General features: G+C 60.5%; 1 protein-coding gene across 1 annotated transcript in view; it reads left to right on the top strand.

The window, feature by feature from the left end:
- The window catches only part of PTPRU (protein tyrosine phosphatase receptor type U), an 84847-nt gene that overhangs the window by 51127 nt on the left and 13169 nt on the right, over window positions 1–20551 (top strand). Inside the window, exons 13-25 of the mRNA XM_067311704.1 lie at window positions 860–896; window positions 2222–2360; window positions 7722–7879; window positions 10343–10533; window positions 11586–11658; window positions 12541–12617; window positions 14670–14706; window positions 14891–14988; window positions 15081–15197; window positions 15883–16037; window positions 17422–17557; window positions 18121–18270; window positions 18381–18554. Coding sequence (XP_067167805.1) covers window positions 860–896; window positions 2222–2360; window positions 7722–7879; window positions 10343–10533; window positions 11586–11658; window positions 12541–12617; window positions 14670–14706; window positions 14891–14988; window positions 15081–15197; window positions 15883–16037; window positions 17422–17557; window positions 18121–18270; window positions 18381–18554 — 1542 coding nt within the window. The remainder of the gene's footprint in view (window positions 1–859; window positions 897–2221; window positions 2361–7721; window positions 7880–10342; window positions 10534–11585; window positions 11659–12540; window positions 12618–14669; window positions 14707–14890; window positions 14989–15080; window positions 15198–15882; window positions 16038–17421; window positions 17558–18120; window positions 18271–18380; window positions 18555–20551) is intronic.

The following is a 20551-nucleotide window of genomic DNA, read 5'->3' as shown; positions in this document are numbered from 1 at the left end:
TCCCAGGAGCCCCTCCAGTCTTCTTCACGTGCTCCGGCAGCTCCCATCCTGTGGGATGGTGATGAGCTGTCAGGCACAGCCAGGCAGGACCGCGATGGCATCCCTTGCGCCATGTGCTGGCTCGCCTGTCTCGTCCGAGTGCCGGGGATGGCTGCCAGCCCCCTTTCCCGTGGGGAAGGCACCGGCTCTCGAATCCGTTCCCTCCACCACCACCCTGGGATCGCTGACACCTTCCTGGGTTGTAATTAGAGCTGAGACAGCCGGGAGCATCTTGGTTCCGGCTCGCTTGGGCCCTGCTGGACGATACCCGACGGCTGACGCTGTTTTACAGCCGTCCCGCTGGGAGACGATGGATCCGTCCTGTCTGCCGTCAGGCAGCGCGAGAACGCCTGCATCCTGGCGCGGGTTTTCCTGGACCGTCGCGTCGGAGTGGCCTTGGGAAGCGAGGGGGTCCGCTCCAGCTGGGCGTGTGGCACCAGTAGATTTCGTCAGATTTTTGTGTCACACGTTGGTGACACAAGGCTCGGCTGGGTCCTCCAGGGTCCCTCCAGGTGCTCAGTGAGGACCTTTCCTTTACGCGCTGCCGAGCTTTGCCGTCCCCTCTGAGCTGAGAGCAGTGGCCTGGGTTGAACCGAAGGGTGTTAATTTAGGGGACGCTGGGGGACAGAGAATTTACCTGCGTGTCTGGGTGCCCCCAGGAGCTCCTTTGGCTGAGCAGCAGGTTGGGTTAACACAGCTCGCGTGGAAACTCCCTGGATTTGGTTGCAGAAACCCAGATTTGGGTCCGGCTGATGGCGTGCCCGGGGCTCGCTGGACCACCCTGCCGAGCACTGACCCTCCCGCTCTCTTTTCCCCGCAGGAAACCCGCCTGAACTGCATCCGGATCGCCCGCAAAGGTGAGCGTCCCCCGGGGCCGGGGTTAGCCGCTGGCTTTTCTCCTCCGGGCTTGTCCCGCCGGGGTTGCAAGCACCGAGCTGCGTTTGCGGCCGCTCCTGGGGTCGGGGCTGCGGCGGGCGGTTGTCGGCGCATGGGGCTGCCGGAGGCCGGGATGCGCCCGATGGTTTAGTAGAGCTCGGTCCCGAGCCGGGATGTTGTTGCCAAGTTTCTTTGGCTTCTGGCTGAGTTTTCGCGGAGACTCTTGGAGGCCAGGCTCAAAGGCAGGTGTTGGTTGTGCCGAATGTTGAATCTGGAGGTGGGCAGACTTGCATTTGGCATCGCAGAAGGTGGGATGAAGGGATGGTTATCACCTCCTTTTTGTACCTCTGGAATCAAGAGATTAAGGGATTTGACCAAGGTCACAGTGCAGCGCTGAAGTCGGGTCTCCAGGTTTCCGGTCCGGTGTCCGACTGCGGCACAGAGCAGATCCCTGTAGTGTCTCCTTTGGACCAAAATGTGCGCAAAGAGCTGCGCGTCTCACAAGAGCAATACCAGGGAAAAAGGGCACGGGAGATTTTGGGCTCTTTGACCTTGGCAGCATCCTTGGAAATCGATGATCGAAACGACTCCTCTGAGCCCCGCACGTGCCTGGCGGTTCTGCCGTGCCGGGGGGCGTCAGGAGGGTAATCGTGCTGCTCGCGGGGGCCGCGCCGGGAACGGAGCGTGGCTGGGGATGGGGAGATGGGAAATCGCCAGCCTTTCCTCCTGCTCTGGGAATTTCACCCAATAACCGCCTGCCTTGGTCTTTCAGGGGGATCGAACCTCGTGGCCTTGTGTATTTAATAAAATCCCTCGCGCTTGTCTAATATATTTAGCTCCCCGTTGGATTCGGGGAAGGAGAGAGGGAAAAAAAAGTAATAAAGTGACTTTAAGTCCTGGCTCAATGGGAAATGAAAAACGGTTATAAATGCTTGTCTGAATAGCGTAGAATATTAAAAAGGGACAAAAGGGGATTTATAACCTGCTAATAGCCTGTATCGGAGACGGATGCGGAGCCGCCTGTCCAGAGGCAGCAGCGGGGAGGGAAGCGGTGGGCCGGATACGTCGGCCGTGGGAGCACGGGCCCTTCCCGCTCGCCGCGTTTGGTGCCCCACCGGCGAGACGCTGGCCAGCGCGGGAAAGCTGTGTATCAGCCCGGGGGGCCTGTTGGGTTGAAAAGAAGGGTAGAGCCCCCAGTGACCTTCGCCTGGCCAGGGAGCGGGAGAGGCATGTGCCAAATCCCATCGGAAAGCAAGTAGGTCGGAGCTGAGCGCTGACCCTCCTGCCTGCACTTTTCTCCCGGCAGCTGCCTGCAAAGAGAGCAAGCGTCCCCTGGAGGTGTCGCAGCACTCGGAGGAGATGGGCCTGATCCTGGGCATCTGCGCCGGAGGCCTCGTCGTCTTAATTATCCTCCTGGGAGCCATCATCGTCGTCATTCGGAAAGGGTAAGGAAATCCGTGGCTGGCGTTTCCCCTCCGAGCTCTGCCCTTCGCCGCCGCGCGGGGGGATCGTGGCGCTCGGCTGGCGGCGTCCGGTTTGCGGCCTTCCTGGCGGAAAGGGGGACGCTGAGAGCTCGGGGCGCCACATGGGTCGAAGACGCGTCGAGCGACCACGGCCGATTCCCCGGCGAGCCCGGGAGACGCGAGGGCCGGGTGCTCGGGCGCGACTCCTCGCGCCGGCGGGTCCTGCCTGACGCCTGGGAGCTTCTCGGCGATGGGAGCCGGTGGCGCTGAGCGCCTGCCGGCTGCGCGGGACGCGCCGCCTCCGGCCTTGCGCTCGCCCCTTTGCTCAGTCCTTCGCAGCCGGAGCCTGGCTGAGAACTGGCAAACTCGCTCCGTCCGGGGCCGGCGAACGGCAGCTCCCGGGAAGTCCCGCTGCCCGACGGGGCAGCCGAGTTGCCGTACCCCGCTGCGGTCCCTGCGCGAGGGGCGTTGGAGCAGTCTGGAGGGGGGGGATCTGGCTGTGTCGGTGTCCCCCACGGGACTTCCGAGCCGGACACGAGCCGCAGCCCTGGCTGGTGCATCCCCCCGCACCGAGCGCGAAGGTTTCCGGCGCTTCGACTTCGCTGCCGGAGGTGAATGCGCTCCGGTTCTTGGAGGTGGCTCGTTGGCGCGTGGTGGCGGAGTGGCAGGAGCCTCCGGGTGGCTCCTTTTCCTTGCACGGTGAGCCAGGACCGGCCTGCGGGCAAGCTGGGGCCTCCCCATCCTGCCGCGAGGCGCCTCCGGCGGATTTGGGGAGGAGGAAGGAGCAGAGCCAGATAAGACGTAGATGGCTTTTTGCGCACGTCTGTGAGCTGGATCTGGGACCTCCGCATAGCAGCGAGGTGGGAATGCAGCCGTGTGCCAAGCCGGGATGCAGGGTGGCGGGAGCCAAGGTCGGACCCGCTCCTCGCTGGTCCCCGGGGCCGCAGGCTGCTCCGGCCTCAGGGCCTGCAATCATGGAGCTTTGTTCCGCCGTCGACCTCCCCTGCGTTTTGCAGCCTTCTGCCTGAAACGACCTTCTCCTCCTTCTCCTCCTCCTCCTCCTCCTCGGCTTTCTGCTGCTCCATCCGTCTCCTCCCCATCCTTTGTGGTTGGGCAGGTGCCCCCTTTCCCTCTCATCTCAGCTAAGCCGTATTCATCCGAGCTGCTTGGAAATCTCCTTGCCTCTCCTCCCTCCTCGCCCTCCCGACTCCGTCGCCTTTCTCGCGGTCGCCTTTGCTCCGCGCGCATCTTCCTGCCGCCGTGGGGATGCGGCGAGCTGGCTGAAGAGGAGCGCTCGCCTTCGAGAAAGACGGGATCGCACGGGCGCCTGCGCTCGCCTGCGCCCGCGTTTATCGATCTGAAGGAAAACGCGTTAAGGAAAAGAGTTGCGGGAAGCTTTACGGGGATGCCAGCCCCGTAACGTGTCTTCGGCGCGCACTCCGGCTCGCTGGCACCTTTGCTGAAGCAGAAACTGGTCTCGCCGTTTTGCCTGTCCCTGCCGTCTTCCGCCTGTCTCCGCCTGGATCTCGCTGCCTGTCCTTTATTACGGAGCAGCAGCATCAGGCCTGCGAGAGTCGTTAAGAGAATTTACCTCTCCGTAGCCGAGCCAAATCGGAATATACGGCGCTCTGCGGCAAAAACGGCTTCGTGCGTCTGTATTGATTAAAACGCTTCTGGCCGTGAAAAGCTACTCGAAGAGCAAGACGGGGCTTGGAGGGGGCCCCGGGGTCGCGTCGCGCCTCTCTCCCCGCCGGCTCCCCGTCTGCAGCTGAGCGGCGCCGGGGGCCCTCGGAGGCTGCAGCCTCGTGCCCCTCTCCTGCCCCGGCTCTAAAAGTCGACGCCGCCGAGATATCGCCTCTGGCGCGGTGGGTCTCGGCGGAAGCGATGAGATAAACCCCAGCGTGGCCTTGCCCAAACCTGCCTCGACGGGGCGGTCAGAGCAGCGGCCGGCGTCGCGGCCCGGCTCCGTCGCGCTCTGCCCGGCAGTCGGACAACCCTCTCCTCCTCCTCCTCCTCTTCCTCCCTGCTATCCCCAGCTGGCAGCCATCGAGGAGACACCGGAGCAGCCTGTTTTCCGATTCCCTTGACTCCAGGTGGGATTTTTCTCCTCTTCGTTGTTGCTCCCGTCTCCGCGGAGGTGCAGAGCAGCGGCAGCGAGGGGCGGCCGGCGCCGAGGTTGTGGCTCCCCCGGTGGGGTCCGCGCTGCCGCCCGCGAGGGCTCGTTTGGCTCCAAGCGGGGAAACCGCGTCAAGGAAGCGTTCGCGGAGAAGGGGGGATGAGAGGAGAGCGATGCTCCTTCTTGCCGTCGCTCCTGGAGCCCCCCCGCTGCCGAGGGGCAGCTCCCAGCACCTCCAAGCATGGGGCGGAATGAGAGTTTCCAGCCAGCCGGGTTGGATCCTGCTCCCCGTTACACCAGCGCCTGGATGCACCCGTGGCTCTTACTGGGGGGGAAATACCGGAGAAGCGGGGATCACCGAAATACCTGGACGGACCCTGGCTTTCGGCCCCCTGGTACGCGGGGAGGAGGGTGCTCGTGCGGGGCCGGGGGCCTTTCCCAGCCCTGCCGGCTCCCAGGGAGCAGGTGGCTGCAGGGCTCGGTGCTTTGGCTGGATGCTCCGAAATCGCAGCGCGCTTCCCTAAGGGAAGGTTTGGCTTTGGGAAGAAGCATGGGGGGGGTGCAAGCAGTGTTATCCACACGGGCAGCCGTTCGCCGAGTGCTTTTATTCGGCGAGCGAAGTGGGCTGAGAGCCCCCCGCGGGGGAGGATGGCGAGGGCTTCCCGGGACGCTCAGCACCGGGGGCCATCGGAAAGCGGCTGCCGCTCGCTGCTGCAGCGCTCCGAAAGGCGTCCGTTCGCCGCGCGGGGCCCCAGGCGGCGCTGAGCCGGAGAGGGGGGTCATTCAAAGCAGGTCTGGCGTGACGGGGACGAAAAGGCAGCAATTAAACGCTTTCCCTGTCCAGGGCTTGGGAGGGACGAGCCGAAGGGGGGAGAAAAACAGCGGGGCAGAACCGCAGCTCGTGTAAATCTGCAAATCCCCGCTGGCTTCGTGGCTTTGCTCGCCCGAAAGGAGTCGCGCTGATTTACGCCCGCTTGCAAAGCAAGGCGCTCGCGCCCCGTCAGAGCTCTGCTGCCGCACGGCGCTAAGGACGAGCTCGCGGCTCAGCGGCTGCCTCCGATAACCCCGCTGCCTGCGGTCCGCTCCGGATGGGCAGGACGCGGGGCGCTGCCTTTCCCAAGCCCGGTCCCTGCAGCGGGAGCTTGCTCGGCTTCGGCATCCCCGAACGAACCTGCCGAAGGCCGGGCCTGGGTCGCGAATCAGCTCCGGTGCTGAGCACCCCTGTTTCAGGGCTGGGGGGAAGCTGGGACTAGCTCATCAATCTCCTACGGGGCGTTTTGCTGTTGGAAAAACGCCGATATGCTGGGATCCAAATGTTCCCCTGGAATACAGTAGCCTGTAATAAACGGTGACGGCCAAGCTGGGTGCGGGGACGTGGTGGCTGCAGCTGGTGACCGGCTCCCGGGGAGATGCTCGGGCTGCCTGGGGATCTGCTAAGCCGCTACGAATTTTGGATGCATTTGCTGTTTGGGCTTTCAAATTGCAAAATCTGTCCGGCCCTGGCCCTCGGCGATGCCGGCGCAGCTGGCAGAGCGCTGCGGTGCTGCGAGAGCCACTGCTTGGGCGTGCGCCGGGATCCCCCGATTTATCCCCGGAGCCAGGTCTCCTTTCGGCGCGTTTCATTTTCGGATCACGGAGGAGGGCCGAGACTCCCCCGCCAGAGCTCGGGACTCTCTGCGGATAACCCGTAAAAATCAGGGCGCGCGTGCGCAACCTGCCGCCTGCTTCCCGCGGGCTCTCCGGGGCCGGAGACAGGAGGAAGAGCCGGCGATCGGCTTTGGCCTCGCCGTTTTGACGGCTGCGAGCACGCAGGGGCCTTTCCCACCCGGCACTCTGCTTCCCGCCTGCTCCTCTCCGGCTCCCCCCCCCGGCCTCGACCTGCTTCCCTGCACAACCTCCCATCTCCCCCGTAACCCTCCCTGTTGTTGTTATTCCGGAGAAAAGCTGCTTATGCAATTTCTGCTGTTCTTTGTTTGCACGCTTGCCAGGAGGAACTACTATTCTTATTCCTATTACCCGTAAGTAGTTGTCGTTCTCCTTCTCTTTTCCTCCCTCGCTCCCCCTCCTTGCTCTGCCGCGCTCTGCTCCGAGTCTTTTTCTCTGTCGAGTGCGGTTTAAGGGCCTCTTCGGCTCGGGAAAATGATGCTTCTGAACTAGTTAGAGCCCGACAGCGCTGTCAGCAAGAGGGGTCGGGTTCCCGCAAGAGCTCCGCTCCCGCTGGGGCAGCCGAGCAGGAGGCTCGAATTGCCGATTTGGGCAGCACCTCGCAGCATCCCGTCCCCAGCGGGGCCCGGATGCTTTGGAAGCGCAAGGACCTTCAATCCGCAGCTCTTCCTTCCTCCGGTTTCATCTCCGCCCTGGTTTCCCGGGAGCCCCGCGTCGGCTCTCGGAAACGCTCGCTGCGGTTTCTTCCCCGGCGCCTTGAGTTTTGGGCGCGAGGCTCTTCCGGCCCCGCGGAGGGACTCGGCTTCCTTCGCAGCCCTGACATCCCGGCAGGAGCTCCCGGCCTTGCCCCGGCTCCTTAGTTGGGTGCTTAAAATGCAGCCACGCTGGGAAAAAGCCTCAATCGAGGGTGCTGAGCACACGTGCAAATCTGGCCCGGCGGGTCCGATCCATCCCTGGAGGCCGGGGCGCAGCCCTCGGGCTGGATTGGACCTTCCCTGCACGTTTTGAGCGTTGCAGCCGGATGGCTCGGGGCGCCGTGCCCGCGGCGAAGGGGTCCGCGCTGCGGTGAAGCCCGGGCAGGAGGGGAAGGTGTAACACGGAGGGGGGGGGTGTCCCGGCTCCGTCGTGCCCTCGGGAGCATCGTTTCCCCCCCGTGCAGAGGCGAGGCGAAGGAAGGGGACGGATAGGTGGGATTGCAGCGGGCTGGCGCCGGCTCGGGGCACCGCGAGAGCCGTGCGGGGGCCCGGGAGAGCCGCGGGGCTCGCAGCCTCGGTCCCTTGGCCCGGCCGCGCCGCGGCAGGCGAGCGGGGAAAGGCTCGGGGCTTCACTAGCAAGTCGCCGGGCGCTTTAGCCCAAATCTGCAGCGGCGTAAGCGCCTCCTAGCTAATTTGGTGCCTGAGCCTCCGAGCAGGGGAAACCTCAGCGGACATCAAACCCGGTGCCTGACATAAACCGAGCTGGTAATTGGTCTGGGGGGGGGATCTAAAAGCAGCATCGGTTCAGCCGTGCTTACGTGCGTTCCTTCCTCCCCCCTCTGCCCCTTGCAACCCCCCCCTCCGCAGAAAGCCCGTCAACATGACCAAGGCGACGATTAACTACCGCCACGAGAAGACGCACATGATGAGCGCCATCGACAGGAGCTTCACGGACCAGAGCACGCTGCAGGAGGACGAGAGGCTCGGGCTCTCCTTCATGGATGCGCACAACTACAGCAACAGGGGTAAGGACCGGGAAATGGGGCGTCCCCGTCCCCGGCTGCTCCCATCCAGCCCGGACACGGTTTCGCTTTAATTAATTAAGAGGTTGCTCCATGCATCGTATCGCTGCAAGGCTTTCCTTGAGTGTTGCAACCCGGACGTGCGCTGCTGGGATTTGTGTCTCCCCTGGCTTGTGGATCCAACCCTTATCCCCCCCCAAGTGTCCCAGAAACTGCCGAAATGCTGATTTTTCCAAGGCTCAACCATAGATCCTTTTCCCCTTTTTCCACTTGCGGTGTGTGACGTTGCTTTTCCATGCTGCGGGGCTGAGTAGGTGCGCAGGTATATGAAAACGTATACGTCAAGGGCCTCAGTCCAACCTGCATCCGTAGTAACATCGATTATAATCCACGCTTTGCCGAAGGAAAAATACTTGTGGGCGGCTAAAGCCGGATAAACTGTCTGTGCATCTTGACCTCACTCTCGAAGCAGGGAGCTGAGCAAAGAGCGGGGCCGTTTGCAGTATTCAAACTCAGACGCTGACTCAAACGCTGGCTGCAGCCTCCGAAAGTTTGGGCGAGCCCCAGCTCCGGCAATTTAGCTTACGTTGCGGTCGAAAGCTTTATAATAGCTTTCAGGCAACGGATGCCAATAGGCGCTTATGCTATATAGTGTGACGGGCTTTCTGTTGTTCCAAAGAGCCCTGGGGTTTGAAGGGTTAAGGAGACACGGTGTGCGTATTAGAGGGAGACTGATGATTTAACACCCACTGGAGTATGCGTCTCTGCGCTGATTTAGTTGTAAAAGAACTCGTTCAATGCCCCAGTTTCAACCATATGCTAATAACATCTGTTACAGTAGCTTCAAGATGCTGCTTACACGCAGCTCTTCCGTACCGACTGCTGGATTAATATGATTCCCAGCATTGTTTCATGCATAATAGAAGCCCAGAGGGCAAACTTTTCCCCCTTTTTTTATCCGGCTGTATAGGTGTATTATTTTTTAGTTACTATCCTGTCGTGGCTTCCCGAAGTGCTCTTCGCCAGGCTGGTTTGCACGGAGGTTTTCTCCCCCGTCTCGCAGCGGGCGGCTCGGACCTGCAGCCTCCTTGCGACGGGGGCGAAGCCGCTTGTCCTGGCCGCTGCCCAGGGTGGGAGCCCGGCTGCCGGCTCCTGCCGCGCTGCCGTCCTTAACCCGCTGCGGATGCTCCCCTACCGAGCCTCGGGTTCCTTAGATGTAACCAAAGTCAATAATCCCCCTCGCTGAAACCGGGATGACGTGAGAAGATGCTCCCTGGGTGGCTGTAAAGATCTCTGCCTGCAAGGAGCTGTTGTCACATTGCAAACGCTTGCAATTAATTTTTTATTATGCTCAGCATCCAGCGTACCTCCGAGTCGTATCACGCGGTGGAGAGGCCGTCCCCCTTCCCTCCCTCCTTGTCCCGTCGGTTTGGTGACCCCTTTGCGGTCATGGAGGTTGGAGGATCGCGTACCTGGAGGCCACGATGCCTGCCGCAGGATCCGCCTCTGTGCCTGCCCCGCTGCGTCCACTGATGCTGCGCAGGAGCCTCGGGATAGAGGCCCGCGGCGAGGGGCTGCTCCTTGCCCTTGGAGCCCGGCAGCGAAGCTTTGCAAACGAGCCGGCAAGGGTGGTTTTCCAAGGGCAACAGCACCCAGAATTCGCCCTTAGAGCAAAGCTGCTCGTCAGCAGTGTGCAAACGGCCAGAGATTGGCGCCAAGGGAGAACAGCATCAGCTGGATCTCTTGGCAGCCGCAGAAAGCACCAGGTTTTGTACAAACCCGGATTTAAGGATACCGTGTGTTGGCCAGGCAGCAGCCGTGTGGGACCCTGCCAGGACAAATGCAGGTGAGGTCCCACTCTGCCTCCAACTCTGCTGTTGATTATATCGCAGAGGCATAAACCAGGTAAATTCTGCATGAATTACCCCATTAAACAGCCGCAAAGTCCATTTGTGTCAGGGCTAGAAATAAGGCACTGGTATCTAGCAGTAAGGAAAATTAACCGTTAGGCCTGGATTTGTCAGCAATGCAATCTTTGAAGTCAAGGCTTGAAGCGAAAGATATTTGTGTGCCTGGCTCTTATTGGGCTGGATGTGAGTTAAGTGCTTGAATCGATGGGAAATAAGCATGTAAACCTCTTTAAAATCTTTCCCCCCGTCTTTCTAAGAGGTCTGCTGTGATCGAGGCGGGAGATGGGCAGGAAAGACTGGTATTATCCTAAAAGGCTGTAATGGGCCTTTCTAGGTTTATATTGCAGGAATAGCTGCAGAGGCAATGCCCCAGGCCTTGCAAAGAGCACGCTGGGTCTGGCCTGCTTGCAAACCTGGTGGGATCAGCACCAGCTTCTGCCCCGGGGCGTTTCCGAGTCCCCTCTGGAGACTCCTCCGCGTGCGTGCAGAGCCGAGCAGGGACACGGTACAACCCTTCGCTCTCTCGACGGCCTCGTTTCTCCCATCCCTTCTGCAGGCGACCAGCGGAGCAGCGTGGTCAACGAGTCCAGCAGTCTGCTCGGCGGCTCCCCCCGCCGACAGTGTGGCCGCAAAGGGTCTCCGTATCACACCGGGCAGCTCCATCCCGCCGTGCGGGTGGCCGATCTCCTCCAGCATATCAACCAGATGAAGACGGCAGAGGGCTACGGCTTCAAGCAGGAGTACGAGGTGAGAGCGTTGGATGCCAGCGTCTTGGGTAGGGGGCGAAAGGTAGGAGGGACAAGTCTCCCGTGACTTGGCAAGGTGGCATGTGTGTGTAGAGGATGCTCCAGCCCTCTCCTACCTGCAGCAAATCATCCAGGCTTCTCCGCAGTGGCTGGAGATGCTTCTCCCTTTCTCAGGTCCTGCTGGGCGTCTGCACAACAACGTCAGATCCCTGCCAAGTCCTCCCTCTCTCCAGCGTGCTTGTCCTGTGATAATAGGACTCTCTTCTTCTGCAATCTGGCAGCATCCAAGACTGGGGAAACCCTGGGGAGGGGATGCAAGAGAGGGTGATCCCATCTCTTCCAGGGGAAGAGAAGTCACCTCCAAGAGTTACTGGGTGCATCATGCCCATCCCACCCTAACGGGCTGGAGCACCTGTAACAGAGCGAGGTGTTTTGCAAGGCTCTGCTGCAACGCACCCAGCAGGGTTGATTTCCTGATGCCTTGGTGTCCCACAGGTCTGGCGATTGAAATTTCCCAGTGAAATTACTGTTTAATGCTTAGTTGTTTCAAGTGCAGGAGCTTTTTTCCCCCTTTTATGTATTGGACAAACCAGGGCTGGCTATAATCATTAGTGCTCCTTGAAAAGCTGCTGTATGTTCTTGGAACTAGTCATTTGAAAGCACTCAGATATTATGGGAGGGGAGAAAACATGTAATTTCCTTCCACTTTCCTCCTCTTACGCCAATCTGTGAATGTTTCTGTTATTACACACAAACCTATTCTGTGCTGGGGAGAGAAGGGGCTCAGGAGGTAAAAAAGGAACCTGGAAAAAAACAAGCAGCATATAATTTGCTGGAAAATGGGGCATTTCGTGGATGCAACAGAAGCGTGTAGCTGACAGATGGTGCTCCGGAGCCATGGCTGGGGCTTTGGGGCAGGCAGGACCCAACTGCGAGGTGGAGGGGGGAACCGCTGGGGCAGCTGCTTTTGTCCCCGGGAAGTGGTGGGGAATGGGGCCAGGGAGACCCCCGTAGCCCTGCCCTCAGGCCACGACAGGCTTCTCTTCTTTTCAGAGCTTCTTTGAAGGCTGGGATGCTTCGAAGAAGAAAGACAAGACTAAAGGGAGACAGGATCACGTGTCAACATGTGAGTGCCTTCAGCAAAGGCTTAGAAAACCCTGAAAACCTGAAAAACCTTCTAAAGGGCTGGAGTTTTTTGGTAACTGCCAGATCTATGGCAAGAATTAACTGTGTTTGGGTTTGGTTGGTCAAGGGCAGCAGAGACCTCCTTGTTCAGCACAGGGCATCCAGGCCTGAGAGCTCCTGTTGGGCATCGGCCACCAAAACAAGTGTGAGGGCTAGAGTGCAGCCAACGCCGGCTCCTGGGGCTGGATAAGTCTTGAAGACAGCACGTCTTGGGGTGGTTTAAAAAGTGGCAATGACATTGCTGTTATACTTTGGGCAGTGCTGAAAGGCCCTAGATAACCTGGACTTTGTTTTGCTATATATACTTAAGAGAAAGTGCAGCCTGGCCCCACAGAGCTTCTGGTGTGAAAGTCCAGGCAGTGGTGGATGAGGCAGAGGGGATAAGTGAGTTTTAAGGACCCTACAAACCTCTCCAGGGTGGCAGAAACTCAACTTCCTACATCCAAACCAGGGAGCAGGTGACCTGCTTTGGATGTAGGCAACCAGGGACCTTGCTGTTGCAGCTGGGGCATCCGTTCCTCTCCTAGGCTGGTGCTCCCTGGGGCAGCCGGAGCCAGTGCGTGGCTGACCCCGTGTAGGACCTCCCGTCTCTGCTCTCCATTCCACCACTGCGAGCCCCTGTGGGCTGGGGATCCCACTGCAAATCCCACACATTTGAATTGCCAGCCTGGCTTAAAAGCCATAGTTGGGGAGCAAGGGGCTCTGACGGTGTTTTTGGTGACACATGGGTGCAGAGACCGGAGCCTGAACTTGGGGTGTGATGCACCGTCGCCATGTGCAGCCCTCCATGCTCTTACGGCACCTCCTCGGGCTTGCTTTGCAGATGACCGCCACCGAGTCAAGCTCCATCCGCTGCTGGGAGATCCCAATTCGGATTATATCAATGCCAACTACATTGACGTAAGTCGGGATGGTGCCTGCTGGGGGGCACTCAGACCTCCTGAGGCTGTGGGCGCTGGCGTGAGGTCCAGGTTGAGAGGAGCAATTCCCAAGGGAATGGGGCCTGTCCCTGAAAAATCAGCAGCATGAGGGTAACTGAGACAGCCCAGGACAGGCTGGACGGGGACTGAACCGCGCGTCCCCAGCAGACTCCTCGCCCGCTGCCTTGAAGAGCCCGTCTGGCTTATGTCCGTCAGCAATTTCTGCTTATTCCGTGTCACTGTCCCCTAGACCTCCTCCGTCTCCCTCCTTCTCTCCCGGGCTCCTCTCTGTCGCTCTCTTTTCTCATTCGCTTTGTTGTCCCCTCTTTTCCATTGTCTTTTCCTGTTCCCATGGCCCGAGGGGTCTCCGTCCTCTCTGGGCTCCCCGATCCCGGTGGCGTGGGCAAATCTGGGGCGGGCTTAGCCTGGGATCTCCTGCAGTGGACGGCTCCCAGTGGCACGCCGCGCCGGGGACCACGGTGGTGGCCTCGCTCCCAAGGGACGCTAAGAGCGAGGGAGGCTGGCATCCAGCACGGTGAGGAAGAGGAGGCTCCCTCCGATCTTCGGCGAGAAGCAGCAAATCCTGCTATTCCCTCTTGCATGGAAAATCGCCTGGCAGAGGGGACCCATTGCCACCGCGGCGGGTTGTCCCCGTCCCCACGTCTCCTTTCTGCCCTGTGGCCCGCTCCGGCCGGCGACGGTGCTCTAACCTGTCTCTTGAACTGTGCCTCACTAATGTCTCTGTCTCTGATCTTTTTCTTTCGAACCTGTGTCCGATTGGGATCGTTAAGATCCGGATTAACCGCGAAGTAAGTAGCCGGTTCACCTCTCCTCTCCTCTCTCTCTGCTCCCATTCTCCTCCCAGGCGCTGGGCCTTCGCACCAGGCAGCAAGGTGTAAAATAGCATCCAGATAAAATTTATGGAGAAGGTGGATACAGCCCAGGGAAGGGGGGATTTTTGCTCTCCGTGGCGGAGCTTTTGCAAAGCGTGGAGTCCCTGGGGCGATGGGGAATGGGGGTCTTCCTTGAGTCAGCTTCGGTCGCTTGGAAAAAGAGTCGAATTTAACCAGAGCAAATCACTTCGAACTGTGTAGAAGGACTCGCAGGGCGTAGAGGAGCCTCCATCACCTCCACCTGCAGGAGATGGTTGAGGCCGAGGCCGCTGGCCGGTACAGAGGGGCACCAGCGCCTGCCATCCCTTTGGCTCGGCATCGCCACTGTTTCTGTGGAGCAGTGGGACTGGATTTGCGCGCCCGGCGAGTGATCTTGTGCTGTCGAAAGGACTCTGCATTTTCGCATGCTTAATTTCCTTACCGATCTCCCAAACCAGCCCAGTCAAAGCGTGCTTGGGACCGCTCTTTCCCCGCGGGGAAGAAAGCCCCGTGCATGAAAATGAACGCCGCTGAAACGGCCCGTGGTGGGCGACAGCAGCTGGAGCCTCTCCTGGCCTGTTATCGGCCTGGTCAAGATGTGCTCTGGTATTCGGGCTCACGTGTCCCCGTTAAGCGTTAGTAACGTTGGCAGCAAGCGGCTGGGATGAACCAGGGGAGCGGGGCCGTTTCTCAGCAGGTGTTGCATTCCTGGGGATTTTCTCTAGGAAAAGGGATGAGGGTCGTGGGTTGCACCAGCCTTCGGTGGGATGTGACCCGTCCTTGGATGGGGCGCGCCAGGTACCTAAGGATGGTTCCCCGCAGTTCGGAGGATTCGGCCCTCTGGCCGCACGTAGCTCCGGTGTCCGCAAAGGTTTTGCCGTCTTTGTGCTGTTTTTGGAGGGCTCAGGCTGGGCAGGGACTGGTTTGAGCGGGGATCAGCTGGAAATCACGTCTAAACCTGCTCCATCCTGGGGAACGATGAGCTCCAGCTGGTGGAGCTGGTGCTGGTGGCCAGAGCCTGGCTGCAGACCGTGGTGGACCTGTGTGGTCACTGCCGTTTGGGTCACTGGGAAGCATTTCCCGTGGCAAACCGCCGTGGGGCTGGATCCTGACACCACGGCGTCCTTCCCTGGGGACTGACGTCTGTCTTTGCCTTGCAGGGTTACCACAGGTCCAACCACTTCATAGCCACCCAAGGTGAGTCACCTCCTGCCTCCTGTCAGCACCAGGGAGGGAGAAGGGGAACCTCAGCGGCATTTCGGACAAAAGCTCTTTGGGGCAGGGGGCTGCATGTTCCCCCGAGTAGCTGGGCGGCGGGGAAGCTTGGCTCCCGGCTTTGCCCTGTGTCCATCCCTGGTCTCCTTCCCTCCCTGCCCTGCAGGTCCCAAGCAGGAGATGGTGTACGATTTCTGGCGCATGGTGTGGCAGGAGCACTGCTCCAGCATCGTGATGATAACCAAGCTGGTGGAGGTGGGACGGGTAAGGCTCCGTGCGGTCCCTCTCCCTCCCGGCTCCGCGAGAAACCCCCTCCGTGCTCCTGAGATCCCGGCCTGTCTGCTTGCTTGCTGCAGGTGAAATGCTCCAAATATTGGCCGGATGACTCCGAGATGTACGGGGACATCAAGATCACCCTGGTGAAGTCGGAGGCGCTGGCGGAGTACGCCGTGCGCACGTTCACCCTGGAAAGGGTAAGCTGCCGGCTCTCCGCATCCGAGAAGCGTTATCACCGGCGTCCTAGTTATCTACCCCAGCTTTCCCCCCGGCGGAGGTGGGACCTCTGAGGTTTCCTTCGCATCTTCCACCGTGGGCAAACACCCCGAGGCCTCGTCCCTGCCCCGGGGTCTGGGCCCCCCGGTCCCTGCGCCTGGGTGCCAGCCCCGCTTTTGGTTTTTGGGGTCAGCAGCGAGCATTTAATTCCAGGGTAAGTGCCAGGTAATTGCAAAGGGGGATGAATGATGGTTTTTCTCCTCCAGTCTGGAGCGGAGGTTATGTGGCAATTACTTTCCAGCTTGGCACCTAGGGACAGCGCCGGTGTAATTTACCCCTTAATCTACAGGAACATGAAATTACTGTCTAGTTATGAGCAAAGATCCCCGCGGAACAAATCCAGTCCTCCCCGAGGCAGGCGCTGCCACCCCGGCGCCGGGGCCGGCTGCTCCTGCGCTCGTTCTTAACCCGCTCGCGGCCGGCGAGAAGACAGCTCGTCCGCGGTGCTCCTCAAACGGCTCGCCGCGGCTCGGCTGGGCGCGAACGGGGTGAAATCGGGGACCTGCCCGGGACGTCGGGGGGTCTCGGTGGCCCCGCGTGAAGCGAGTAAAGCTTTGGTAGCTTCTCGCCGCCGGGCCCTCACGCTGCTTGGCGCTTGCCTTGCAGAGGGGCTACTCGGCGCGCCACGAGGTGAAGCAGTTCCACTTCACGTCGTGGCCCGAGCACGGCGTCCCCTACCACGCCACGGGGCTGCTGGCCTTCATCCGGCGGGTGAAGGCGTCCACGCCGCCCGACGCCGGCCCCATCGTCATTCACTGCAGGTGAGAGCGGCGCGCGGGGAGGAAGAGGAGGGTGTTTGCTCGCGGCGGCCAAGGCTCTTCGTGCTGCCGTCCCTGGTCTGCTTTGAAAGCCGAGCCGAACTTTGGCAGGGTCCGGGTTATGTCCGATCCCTTCCGGGGAATTTGCCGCATCTTGGCTGTATTTCACATGGGTCCTCAAGCCTTTGGCTTGGCGCATAAAAGCTCGGAATGACACCGAAATATTTAACGGGGAAATAGGACATCTCTAAATTGGCAGGGAAGGAACCCTTGGGTTATGGCTTGAGGTTGCACATCCCTGGAAGAGCACATCAAGTTGTAAAAAGCAATCGCGCCCGGCTGGGGGGGAGCGGGAGACGGTCCCCGTGAGCCCTCTGCTCCCGCACCCTTCGCGCCCGCCGCGGTGACATTGCTGCAGCGATCCCTTGAGCGGAAGGGTACTTTTTTTGGATGGTCCCTGCCTCGCAGAGCCCATGAGAACCAGGGCCCCTCACCCTGCCCGTCCTCTTCGGGCACCCAGGGCCCCTGCCTGGGCTCAGATGGGTGGCGGGACTCTCCCAAAACGGAGGCCACCCGCCGTCCTCCCCATGGAGAGCGGGACGGAGGCATGGTTGCCCGCGGGGCACCACCGCTCGCCCTAGGAGGGCTTTCCCTATGGATTCGGGAACAGATGGGCAGAGCATTGCTGGCTCCAAATCGGAAAGAGAGCAGCGATTTGGTGTCCTCTGAGCAGGCATCGAGGTTCCTTGCGCGACGGGTTAATGGCTCTTCTTCTGCTGGGCAAACAAGGAGGAGCTGATGAACGAGCGGGATTTTCTATTTGATTTCTCCCTGTCAATCGCCTCATCAGTATTCATTCACCGGCAACAGCAAGCGTGATTAGTTCCCGTAGTCTGTAATCACTGATAATCACGGCGAGTGATTCATCAGCCCCAGAAATTAGTATTTCAGTGTAAAAGAGTCTGTAGAAAAGGAGCCTGGGTGGGAGGGGGAAGCCGTTCTGCTCCCGGTACATCCAGGGAGCTGGCAAGGCTCGGCCACGGCAGGTTTTCAGCTGGCAGAGCCACCGTGCCGGGATTCGGGATATCGCTGCCGCTGCCGCCAGTGCCCGGCCTTGCACGCGCAGCCCGAGCAGTTGCGGAGCCCCCGCGGAGCCGCCGCAGCCGTATTTTCGTGCAGACGGCGAGGAGGGTGGGTTGAGGCAGGAGCAGGCTCCGGGCTGAGGTTACGGAGGTGCACCAAGTCCTGGCCGATGCGCGAACGCGCACGTTCCTCCGGGCACGTTGCGTCAGTACGTCCCTCCCATGCGGATGTCCGCTTTCCCACGGGTGCTGTGTGCATTTGGGAAAGCGTTTGCTGTTTTTCCCCCTCCTTCGCCCCCGCCAAGTGCCGGCACGGGCAGAACGGGCTGCTACATCGTCCTGGACGTTATGTTGGACATGGCCGAGTGCGAGGGCGTCGTGGACATTTACAACTGCGTGAAGACCCTGTGCTCGCGGAGAATCAACATGATCCAGACGGAGGTGAGCAGGGAAGCGGCTCTGCCGCCCCGGACCTGTTTGCCGCGACAGCGCTTCTCCGCGCCACGGCAGCGCGTGGGAAAGACCCAGGAGTGGGCTGCGGTGGCGAAGGGATTAGTGGCCAAAATGCAAGATAGGGAAGGATAAGGGCTAGGTGTCCTAGAGGGCTTCAACCCTTGGGATTTCGTGTCCCCTCCGGGGCGGTTATGGGGTTTGGGAACGTTTGGGGCAGCGTTGCTGCTGATGCTGGCAGATGGTGGAGGACTCGCTCTCGCTCCGCCGGCCCCCTGCCAGCCTTTAAAGCCCTTGCAGCCTAGCGTATCGTATCGATCGGCATCGCCACCGCTGATGTCCCCATGGAAACCCAGGCCCCCGTCCTGCTGCTTTGGCTTGTCAGGGTGTTGCAGGACAGCTCGCCCTGCGGGGTGGCAGAAGCAGCCCTGGCCTTGCCCAGAAGAGGAGCGGGCACCGGGCTTTCCTGGGGACCACGGGGACGGCGCGAGAGGAGGGAAACCCTTCCCTCCGCGCTTCGCCGGCTCAGCCCGTTCCCTTTCCTCCTGCCAAAGGAGCAGTACGTCTTCATTCACGATGCCATCCTGGAGGCCTGCCTCTGCGGGGAGACGAGCATCCCGGCCACCGAGTTCAAACCCACCTACAAGGAGATGGTCAGGATAGAGCCGCAGAGCAACTCCTCGCAGCTGCGGGAGGAGTTTCAGGTGAGCGGCGCCCCGGCACGCTGGGCTGGGAACCAGGCTGACGGCACCCTGCTCCGGGTGGGAAGGGGAGGGTGCCGGAGGGCGCTAAGTGGAGCCGCGTGTCCCCGCAGACCCTCAACTCGGTGACTCCCCACCTGGACGTGGAGGAATGCAGCATCGCCCTGCTGCCCCGCAACCGGGAGAAGAACCGCAGCATGGATGTCCTGCCGCCGGACCGATGCCTTCCCTTCCTCATCTCCGTGGACGGAGACAGCAACAACTACATCAACGCGGCCTTAACTGATGTGAGTGCGCGCGGGGGCAAAGGGCTGGGGCTCCTTCCTGAGCTGTCACAGCACCAGAAAACCTTTCGGACACCCTTTGCCACTGGAGCCAGCTCCCCGGATGGCGCTTGTGTCCGTAAGGGAGGTTGGATGGGGAGAGCCTGAGCATCCTTGTTGGTGCAAACGCCAAGTACCTTGGCTGGGATCGCTCCGATGGGGGGATCGGGCGTTTGGAGAGGGCGTCTGGGCGAGCCGGGGTGCAATTTTGCACCCATTGGGTTGCAGGAGCGCACGGGCTGCGTTCGGTGGAGTTGTCTTAGGCTGCGAGGTGGCTTTTCAAGGCCAGACCTGGGCTCAGTTTGAATTCCCAGCCTCGTTTCCCGCAAATGCGCAAAGACGTGGACACGTGTCATCCCAAACTCGTGTGCGGGGGGGTGATGTGTCAATGGCGCTGAAGGACAAGGCAGGGGAAGGACCGACCTAGCTGGGTCCTTCACCCCTTCTTTTGTGGAGTGGCGTCTTGCTCGCCTTGAAAGCGCTTTTCATCTGCTCTCACAAGCCGCGCACAAAGAAAGGTCAGGGCATTGTCTTCATTTATTCCATAGGGAAACTACAGCGCGGAAAAGGGAGAGGAAACTCTCAGGAGAGAATTGTTAGCACCGAGCTTCCCCGCGCGCTGCCTGGCACCCTGCAGCCCGGGCTGCGTCGCGTCTTGCCCCTTCTCTAGGTGCACTGAAGCAGCCGCGCTCCCGTGCACGCGCCCCTCTGCTCCGACCGGAAAAGACGCCTGTAATGCAAGAGCTCTTTCAAACCTGCCGGCGATTGCAAACCGGAGCAGAGAGGCCGCAGCCGCTGGGAGCTCCGAGCGCGCTGCCAGTGGTGCAAAGCGAAGGGTCATTTATTGCACCTCCGTTCCTCTGCTTGCATCTGGGCACCACGTGTGCTGGCCGAGCCCGGCGCTTTTCGCCCCGTAGGCAATTCATCACGGTGCTTCTTCATGCAGCTCTCGTCTGCCTGTTAGCCGCTTCCACTCGCGGCAAAGCAAAAGCGGTTCGTAAACTGGAGGCGGCTGGTAAGAGCGGCTCTGGGGCCCCAGCCGGCTGCGTGAAGCAAGCTCAGGGCTTCGACTTGCGTGGCGTGTGAGCTTTGTTTTTAGCTTGCTCGGGGTTTGCGTATCTATTTTAGTTTTATACATCACTGAGCCTCCTTTCCTTAATCTCTGCTACAGGGACAGCCCAGGTCAGAGAAGAGAATTTGCTTTACAGACAGAAAAAGCCCTTTGGATGAAATTCTTGCTGAAGGGATAAACCCATTTTCCTCTCTGATAAAACGTCTCATTTCCTTTAAGTGCCAAAGCGGCTTGCTCGCTCCGTCCGTCTGTCTGTCATACTCGATCGGTCTCTCCTGCCCATCACTGGTGTGCTCGGAGTGCTGCGATGCCGGAGGTGGGCGGGCAGAGCCAGCGCTCGCTTTATCGCTGGCTGCACCTTCTGCTGGCATTTACGCCGGTGCAGAAGGATTGCGGGTGCTGGAGGCTGAGCCGGTAAATACCCGCGCGAGGTGAGGACGAACTTCCCCCCTGCTCCCATCGCCATCCTCGGAGGGCGGAAAGCTCTCCCGAATCCGGTCCCGTGGTGGTCACCGCTAGGGCTGGAAGTGTTCCTCCTCGCCACGCACCTTTCCTTGCTCCCCGGCGAGGAGAAGAAAGCCGCCGTGCACAGAGACGCCTTACGGAGATGCTCCCTTGCCGTAAATATGCCTGGTAAAAGAGCAGCGACGTAAGGCAGATGCTGCTGGAGACGGAGAGGTACCCTGAAAGCACACGGCGCTTTTGAAGCACGAGCAAGAATCATTTCTTTCTTTCTTTTTTTTGCTGCCTGTAGAGGGTTTTCATTCCTGTTTCCTTTCCTCCCCCAAAAGGAGGAAAAAAGAAGCTGTTTGTGTGTCGCGGTGCCGGCGCCTTCCGAGTCGCTCGTCTCTGTGCTTCTCTCGGTCCCCAGAGATGCTCGAGCGTTGCG

This window comes from Apteryx mantelli, chromosome 27 (genome assembly GCF_036417845.1).
Source record: "Apteryx mantelli isolate bAptMan1 chromosome 27, bAptMan1.hap1, whole genome shotgun sequence".
Taxonomy (NCBI): Eukaryota; Metazoa; Chordata; class Aves; order Apterygiformes; family Apterygidae; genus Apteryx; species Apteryx mantelli.
The sequence above is the reverse complement of the archived record's forward strand: the minus strand, read 5'-3'. Positions and strand labels throughout refer to the sequence as shown.